This window comes from Ictalurus furcatus, chromosome 15, assembly GCF_023375685.1.
Source record: "Ictalurus furcatus strain D&B chromosome 15, Billie_1.0, whole genome shotgun sequence".
Classification (NCBI taxonomy): Eukaryota; Metazoa; Chordata; class Actinopteri; order Siluriformes; family Ictaluridae; genus Ictalurus; species Ictalurus furcatus.
In genome coordinates, this window is record NC_071269.1 from 4,798,894 (window position 1) to 4,808,465 (window position 9,572).

The 9,572-nt window shown below is 41.1% G+C and overlaps 1 protein-coding gene across 2 annotated transcripts in view; it reads right to left on the reverse strand.

Annotated features, from left to right (window-relative positions):
* spryd3 (SPRY domain containing 3) overlaps positions 1 to 7,523 on the reverse strand; it is a 45,368-nt gene extending 37,845 nt beyond the window's left edge. The window contains exons 1-3 of one of the 2 annotated variants that reach the window (XM_053644477.1): positions 7,330 to 7,523; positions 4,143 to 4,276; positions 1,767 to 1,842 (exon numbers count right to left, since the gene is read on the reverse strand). In XM_053644477.1, the coding sequence (XP_053500452.1) occupies positions 1,767 to 1,842; positions 4,143 to 4,270 (204 nt within the window). In that variant the 5' untranslated portion in view covers positions 4,271 to 4,276; positions 7,330 to 7,523. The remainder of the gene's footprint in view (positions 1 to 1,766; positions 1,843 to 4,142; positions 4,277 to 7,329) is intronic. The other variant, XM_053644475.1, reaches the window with a different exon arrangement.
* Between the last annotated feature and the right edge of the window lie 2,049 nt (positions 7,524 to 9,572).

The window sequence follows — 9,572 nt, forward strand, 5'->3', positions numbered from 1 at the left end:
TGAGATACTTCGTTTAGACCTAAAAGTGCCATAAGGGAGTCTTTTGCTTTTTTTTTTTTTTTTTTTGCATACAAAATGGAGCTCCACACACACACACACACACACACACACACACACACACACACACACAACACTGCAGCATGGACAGGGTGCTACTTTCCAGCTCTAATGCCCATGTGGAAGTGGACGTTTATCAAACCACGACAAGCTGCCAGCGGCCTCAAACCAGCGTCGTAAATCATTCGCAGCACGCCTTCATCCAAAGCCCAATTTACAGCCACAACCTCGTAGGCTTTTCCATATTAAATCACCTGCGTGCTCCTTTCCCAAGCGCTAGTTTACGCCAAAGGCATCACCCATATCAACCCGAGTAGTGCAGCGTGTCCTGGAGAAGTCGCAGGAAATTTTTTAAGTGTTCCTTGAGGCTGCGTGTGGGACAGAACGAACTCGTTAAAGAGTATTCTTCACGAGATGGACGACCTCTCGGTGTTCTGTCGGCACAACAACTCAGAACTCGTGTTTCACGCGATCCATTTTGATCTACTATAAATGGTATGAATTACAAATTGTTTGATATGTTATTAATAGAAAAGAGGACAATGTATGAATTTGTATGAAAATCGCAGGTCGTGTGGCTGGACTTTCTGCTTACCACATGATCCTCGATTAATCCGCATATGGGATTTAATAGGTTCAAGTCGCCTTGTTTTTTTTGGGGTTTTTTTGACAGAGGTACTGAGTAGGTCTCTGTTTCAAATGGAAAAAATGCTAAATTTAGCACAAGTGTTGAGAAATATCTGAATCAGAAAGGACACTCGGTTTTACTGAACCTTACAACATGAAGAAAGAAAAAAACCCCCAGAGTGGAAAAAAGGGCGTGCTCGTTGCGTGTTATGCAATCTCCATGCTTCAAGTTTGTATTCGATTTGCATCTGAAATTTGTTTTTGTCTCGAGATGAATGGAAATGTATAATGTGTTGACGTTGCTGCGTTTGGTTTTGCTTAAAACAAATCTGGGTTAGATCTTTAAAAAAAAAACCTTTTTTTAACTTAAACAGTAGCAAGAAGAAAGAGATGAAGAAGAAGAAGAAACAGAAGAAGGTCGAGTTGAGTACTCGATGTCATTTAAAGTCTTAAAGGCAGCAGAATGACGAAAGGAGACGGTGTTCGTTTAAAAAAAGGAAACAATAGGCAATCGGGCAATTGTTATGCAAATGAGGTGTAGTCTAATTAATTAACATACATAAATTTGCATGCTTAATACTATAAATGAGCAGGCGTTCCTATTAAAGCAAGTGTATATTTAGGGAAAGGAATAAATATTGAAAAATTCTTGAACGCAGGTCATCTGTAAACTGAGAATTGTTGTAGTTCTAAATATGGAAACAAACACTGTGATTACACAAAAAAAAAAAAAAAAAAAAAAGAGTTTTAACAATACAATCCCGAGTATATAAGTATACGGTAGGCTATATAAGGTTTCTAAAGAAACTTGCCAGGTATATCATAATGACACTTGAATTGTCAGGAGATATATATGCGACATGACAGTGATTGTACCAAAGTTTCAGATCATGTGATGGTCTTGAGTGAATAAAAACAGTGTTTCTGTTGAGTATTCGTTTAACAGTTTAAGAGAAGATGCGTTACAAACAGACTTTATCCAAATCTGGAGGGGAAAGAAACTGACCGACATTATCACTCATTATCAGTCATTAGTACCTGAAACGTCGTGCCTTAAATCCTGTACTGCTGCCGTTGCTTACCTCAAAGTAACAGTTTCCTTTTGATAAAGGCCGTGGAGCCACATAGCAGCCAACTTCATCAGAGTTCCCTTGGTAACTACAGCAGGGAAAATTACAGCACTTTAGAAACACTTCATAAAGAGCACTGTTGCTATAGGTACTTCCATCCTTCCACCACGATCACGGCTCACATTTTCCCCTGAATACACAGGAAAAGATTTTTTTTTTTTTTTTTTAAATATACTGAACACCAAAAAATATTTATTAAAAATATATACATCAATCAACTATTACTGCTAAGTAGGATTCATTAAATAACATTATCAATAATAATTAAATATAATTATCAAGCACTTATGATGACCATTTTTTTCAAATCTTACATCATTTTATAAAATTCCTACCGTTTTTCGACATTTTTTAGCCGTGTTTTTTTTTTTTTTGCAGATATGTGTCAGAAAGCAACGTGAAGCATTTCAAGCCTCGATTGGTTCAATTCTGACAAGTCGAACTGAAAATAACCTTTGATATCCACCAACTCTGACTAACTCAAACGCTCAGACGGTAAGTTCCTCTCGATAGCCGTGTTGGCGTGAGGTGAAATGTTTCCCTGCTCCGAATCTCTGAATTTGACTCGTCGTTTCTGGACGCGACAGTTAAAAACGCACCTGTGTGCCGAAACCCGCTCGCGCTCGAACGAGACGACGGATTTCTCACAAAAAGATGTTTAACCGCAACCTGACCTTCGCGTTCGCACATTCCGTCTCCGATCAAATGTGACCGTGGCAATGGAAAATATGGCATCTTATGTTTTGTGGAATTCGGGACACCATGTTGTGCAAAGGCGCTCTGTTTTTCCGAGACGTCAAACGTGCCTTTCATCTTTTGCTGAGCGAAAAAAAAAAAAAAAACAAGCAGCCCATAACAATTGCTGAGATTATAATTATTTCAATCAGTGAGGTTTTGCGAGAGGCAGGCCTTGTTTGCGTTTTTGGGGAAGAGCTGATGGCTCCGCGGCACGCACGCCGCTTCTCAGTCGCGGCTCTACCGTGCTGACGGACTGGGAATGAGTTCTGACTGGGACGTTTCAAAAGAAACCGTTTGAGCCACAGTCGACATTAATGCTGAGTTTGCAGGTGGTCGGAAAAGGACAGAACGGCCTCCGCTGGGGAATACTTGCTAGGAAGGAAGACAAATGAAAGCTGTGAATTTCTGAGACATTATTCATGGCAACAAATAAGAAGGAAAGCCATGCGCTTGTCTTTCTTTAGTTTGATTTCATTAACTTGGAAAGTGATTTAATTCCCAATGCTCTGGCCTTATTAAATTATGTTCACAGATCTAAAGTGAGGAATTTTTTGCCTATTTATGGTCAGTTCTAGTCAGATTTCTTTAACTTCTACAGGTTGCTTTGGGACTTTGGGACTAGCGCTTGCACTACTAAACAGACCAGTCGTCTAATACATTAATCTAGTGAGGTGAACAGCGGGAAGATGCTAAAGAGAGAAGTTAAATGTAGTCTGAATATACAGGGTGTCCCAAAAGTCTCCATTATTATTTTTTTTTTCCCCATATAGCCTTTAAGAACGCCTTTGTAAAAAGAAGGACGTACTGAAATCATTCTCCTGGCTGGATCGGGAAGCTGTCAAAAGGTTGTGATGGACTCTTACAGGAAACATGACATGGGAGTACAGTGCTTCAGGTACACATTCAAAAACCCTGGAAGTGTCGCGGCCCGAAAGAGAAGTTGACGTCCACGAGCATCCACCGACGAAGGCGCAACCGACGTGGTGCTGGCGAACACAGTCCCCTGCATATGGAGACTTTTGCGACAGCCTGTATTACCGTGAAGCCAGTTCGGCTTTACTTGGTATAAGGATCTGTTGACGGACATGAGTTCCATGCTGCGTGCGCTCAGTTCCAGGTCATTCCCATGAGTGCGTTTTAAACACGTGTTTTACAGCATAACAGTACAGCACTTTAACAACAGACACTGCTATAAATAGTGTAACAGACTGGTTATTTTGCAGATTAATTGCACTGATTTATTTATTATTCACTGGTAACAGTGTAGGCTATAAAAGCATTGAAGCTGGAAGTGTATATTTTGCTTGTTTACATCAGCATGACACAATGTTTGCTCTTGTTCATCACCGTGTAACCGTCCTAATAAAAACAGCAACGTCCCGAATCGGTTTTTGCTTCAACGATGGAAAAGATGACTAGCTGACTACTTTTTTTTTTTAACTTGTTTCTGATCAGATGTTTCTCACTTGTCTGAATTCCTAGAACTGTAATCTGCTTTACATAAAGCACGTCTGGCTAATTCCTAAACACCTCGTGACTCATTCCAGGAAACATATAGGCTTTATAACCCCAGAGAGTCAGCGGATGCACCTCAAAGTGTCTCCGTCCTTCAGCATGCGTTTGTAGCGCTCCTGGTAGCGTACGGCACGCACTTCCCTTATTTCTCTGATCCTGCGCCTCCAGTTGAGGATCCTGTAGTGTAAATTGATGTCGTCCATCTTGGTCTGGGGGAAGAAAGAGAAAAAAAAAACAGTGGAAAGAAAAACACATCGACGATGTTTAGAATTCTTGTGTTGGGGACAGATGTTTAGAGAATGCAGTCAAGCTGCAATCAATTGGCAAAACTAATTACTGCATAAAACAGGCCACAATAGTCTTTCCTTGATTGCAATCCAGATGCATGAAACATCTTTGACGGAGAGAACGTTTGGGGGTGATGTGACAGCTGCCCGTCATGACGGAAAAACTTTGGGGTTTTTTTTTTTCTTTCTTTTAACGTTTCTGTCCAACTGTTCCGGTCATAGACTCGTTTGTCACGATTTAAAAAGATTTTATAAAAACAAACAAACAAACAAAAAAAAAAACACTGAGGACCTGATAATCACATCATAAATTGATCACATGACAAATATGTAGCTTAATATTTATTCATGAACGTTTCTACAAAAAAAAATGTTACTTTGTTTTAAAACTAAAAACGTTTTAGATCACATGCACTTACGTTTCTTTGAAATCGCAATTAGACTCAAGTTGACATCATCCCTATGTAGATAAGATTAAACGAACATGAGGTCCTGAGGCCGTTTCCTATTTTATTCCTCTGTGATTTTATTTGCATCTGGATTGGCTACGTCTGTGTTCTTCTCCGTCACCCTCTGAGAAAATTACAGGCCAAATTACCCACTGATCTTCGCCAATCTCGGCGGTCGCTTGATCGTTTGACTCTGGATGGACACAGCCGTGATTTTCTACGCAGACGTCGCCTCGCGTCGGAAAAAAAACAACAGACGAAACGTTTGCGTGCTGCTACTTGTCGTATTTAGTCTCGTGTGCGTCACGGACCTTCCCCCAGATATTAAACACTTCGTGAATCGCAAAATGAAAAAGAGACGCTTTAGAAAAGGCACTCAGCCATACACTTGGGTCTGGGTGTTAAAACCTTGACGACACATTTTCAGAGGAAGAAATAAAATAAAATCATTAAGAAAAGCGAGATCGTGCCGGCTGATTAAAGGGTCGTTATAACGGAAGCTATAGGAATAAAGCATTACTTTATATTCACATGATATTATTATTGTATTAACATATGCACAATATCATCGACTTTACGTTTTCTATCATTAATGACTAGCTGCATCATTGCCAGGTCCTTAAATATCTAACATTTCGTAGAAAATAAAACCCGTTAGAAACCCACTTCTCCTGTTGTCATTTGATTGCTGTCCTCATGCGACAGTTTTATCACTGAGGAGACATGTTAAAAAAACAAAAACAAAAGACGTACCTCTGATAAACTAATCCAACCCGAAAAAGGCTATTATTTATATTGCTTTTTAAGTTGTAGAGGTTTGGATTAAAATTAAGTTCAAAGCAACCGATTACGTTTGCAGCTTTAATAGGTTAAACGTTACTATATCAACTTCAATAATGGATGATTATACTCTACACTCGCTGATAAGCTCATCACACCTCATTCGATCAAAAAAAGAAACTAAATGAAAAGAAAAAGCCGGGATGACTTAAAAAAATTGTATGAACTTGATTACAGGACCACAATTAAGGTAGAATGACATTCAATGAGATAACGAATAAGAAAATGCTCAACCTGGCCTGTAATATAATAACGACGTAACCATTCAGTAATTACTGAAACTAGACTTGGATATTAAAAGGGTGCATTCGGTAAGATTAGGCGTTTTTTGGTTTCAAGGTAAGAGCTGCGTCCGAAAGTACCTACTGCATTCGATTCCGTACCTACCACTCGGCCGTCAATGCAGTACGTACTGATTGGTATACGTGTGTAGAATGAATACAATCCAGACGTACGACGTCCGCCATGTTGGCATTGTCATGTGACGCACAACTTCAAAAGAGCAGACGCGCTGCATTCCGCCATTTTTGATTCCGACAGCTCTTCCGCGCCAGTCCCGTTGCATTATGGGATAGCGCAGTATCCACACTCTGGTTCCATACTGCAGAATCTCCACAGAAGCAGTAGGTCATCTGGGTAAATCTCGCCTACTGTTTTATGAATACTGAGAATGAGAGACATACTACTCCTTCGGCGAACTGCCAAAGGCTGCGTCCACATATCCCTACTACCCTACCCAGTAGGCAAAAAGCAGTACAAAAGGAGCAGTATGTCTGAATTCTCAGTATTCGTAAAACAGTAGGTGAGAAAGCCCCACTGCTTCTACCCCGACTCTGCAGTATGAAACCAGAGTGTGGATACTGCGTTATCCCATAATGCAATGGGACTGGTGCAGAAGAGCAGTCGGAATCCACGGCACATGGTATGCCCAGATTGTATTCATGCTTACTACATATACCGGTCAGTATGTACTGTATCCACGGCTGAGCAGTAGGTACGGTCACGGTACGCAATTTCGGACACAGCCAAAGTCTTTAATGTTTAGACATGTTTGAGATTTGAATGATTTCCGCCCATATTCATGAAGCTCCGCCCCTAGTGTCCACGGCAACCATAGAGTATAATGTCTATAAAATGACTGACAGGAGATGCATCCCAAACACAAACAATATTCCGGACCGGAAGACAGTTTTCCAAACGTTTTTTTGTTTCCTCAGTGACTTAATATACATTTACCTAACGCCTTGGGGGGTTTTGTGTCATTTTCTACACATCATCCTTGGCTTATTTGAGCAAATAAGGAAGTTTTTTTTAAAAAAAACAGCTATTGCACCTTTAAAAACAAACCCATAAACACTGATGTGGACACCTTACTGCATTCACAGTGTGTTTATTTGTTCAACCCTTAACTATTAAACTGTCACTCAGGTTCAACTCACTCATATATAAAGTTAAATAGCTGACAATTTCTCTTGATAGTTAGCTAGCTAAATACGCGACCGAATATAGAAAAACTTTTTTTTCCTAATTAAAAATCCAGTTGGACACTAACACAAACTTTTTCCTTCGAAACTTATCTAGCAAGTTGACTATGCAGTTAACGTTAGCATTAGCATCTAACAAGTCACTCGAAGGAAGCTGACACCGAGTCGCCATTTTGGTTCTTCTTATTAAAATAAATCTTACCTTACTCACATTAGTAGGTAATATTGTGGGATGTTAAGGCCCCTTGTGTTTATTTCTAGCCACGAACTCCATTAGCTAGCACGCTAGTCACCTGAAAAAGTAAACAGAAATTTGTCTAAGTCTCTTCCTGTTTACATCACAGTGGCCGGGAAGGGGGGTCGAATTCACTGACGCGGTTTTAACCAATAGGAAAGCGAGCCACAATCCAGCGCATGCGTACTAACGCGCCACAGAGAAACGTCAAGTGGTACAGCGTACTAGCATACTAAATAGTATTGTAGCGCACTATTTTGATATGCTGTTTTGAAATACTAATTAGTGCGTTAGTATGCGGTTATCCATAGACGTGGTCAAAGACTCAATACAAAGCTTTAGTTCAGTTTCTCTAGGGGGAAAAAAGACTTAAAGCCTCCCATTCTATGTAGCATATCGAGCAGTACGTTCTCTCCAATGTTTCTGGACTCAATATCGCCCAATTTGATGTTCAATGCATGTAGGTCTTGGATGAACGTTCTTCTCCACGTGTTTTGGGGGCGTTCTCGTTGACGTTTGGCGCCTGGTGATACCCATGTCATTGTGGTGGTGGTTCAGTGGTTAAGACATTGGACTTCTGACCGGAAGGTGGAAGATGAGTTCACATCCCAGCACCACCAAGCTGCCACTGCTGCGCCCTTGAGCAAGGCCCTTAACCCTCAACTGCTCAGTTGTGTAAATGTAAGACGCTCTGGACAAGGGCGTCTGCCAAATGCCACAAATGTGGTCTTAGGGATCCGATGATTCCACATTCAGAGGACGTGGCAAGCCAGAGTCTCCTGTGGGCGACAATGACGTGGAGCTTGAGTCAGATTGATGCCATTCCTTCAGAGCACCTCTTTGTTGGTGATCTGATCGGAATATCAGATATTAAGGATTCATCGTATGCACCTCTGCTGGAAGACGGCAAGCTTCTTGTTGATGCTTGTTGATCGTTCCAGGTCTCACAGGCGTGGGTTGCCATCAGTACCACGATGGAGCTAAACAGGCGGAACTTGAGCCTCAGGGAGAAGGATGGCGAGGAACAGATATAGTTCATCTTCCAAAAGTCAGCTGTCTTTTTCACGATGCAGTATTTGATGTCTGCCTCCGCCATCTCCGCCATCTATATCTAGCACCCTATATTGTTGTTTGGTGTGTCGTTTATATGACGTGTTAACCACCCAAGGAACCATTAAGGAACGTTTACATTTTATTTAAAGTGTTTTATTAACAAGTGAAGAAATAACAAGCAAAACAAGCAGCCCGACTTCTCAACCAGTTTTCTCCTTTCAATTCCCACCTACCAGCCAGCTCTCCACTATCATACAACAGCTACCAACCAGGGAGGGTGAAGGCTAACACGTGCTTTCTCCAGACATGTGAAGCCAGCCAACCATATCTTTTGAAACTGGTGCTCATGCTGCAGGCAGATTAACACACTCAGAAGTAAACATTATACACCCTCTTCCGCATACGTAAACATGATTGGCTAACGTCGCTTAAACTGACAGGGGAGAGAGAGAATAACTTCCCTCCCACCCAATTTATCAGGCAGTTTTTCTCTCTTGGACTCCTGGCCATGTATGACTGTGGCATCACTGGCAGAAAAACTTGCAAATACCATGAGTTCCACCTTCAATCCCTTTAATACATCTAAAAATGTAATGTTGGAAAAATGTTTCTATGCATTCATGTCACAACATCTCAGTTGGTCCATCTGCACCACATGGGCCATCTCAGACAGTCACCTTTAAAAAAAAAAACCAGGGGCTGATTTCCAATTGAGGAGAATAATTTTCTTAGCTGCAGCCATACTAGTCATCAAAACATGGTGTAAGAAACATTGGCTTTAACAAAACTTGGTTTCTTCTGGATTCTCCATTTTTCTCCAACCTCACAAAAACCTCCAGGTAGGTGGACTGCCTACAATAAATTGTCCCTAGGTGTGAATTGGTGCGCATGGTGTCCTGTGATGGACTGGCGTCCCATCCTTAGTGCATTCCCGTCTTGTTCACAGTGTTCCTGGGTTAGGCTCTGGATCCACCACAACCCTGAGCAAGATGATGAAAAATCACATGCAATCTACATTTAAAGCCTTGTTATGGAAATAGCAAGAGTTAAAAGCTTCTGCCGGAGACACCTGTCAAGATGGAAAGACGCATGAATCTGTGTGGAAAAACATTTCCAGAATGCTGTGCATTTAAAGTAGCAGTGTGTGAAGGGTTTAC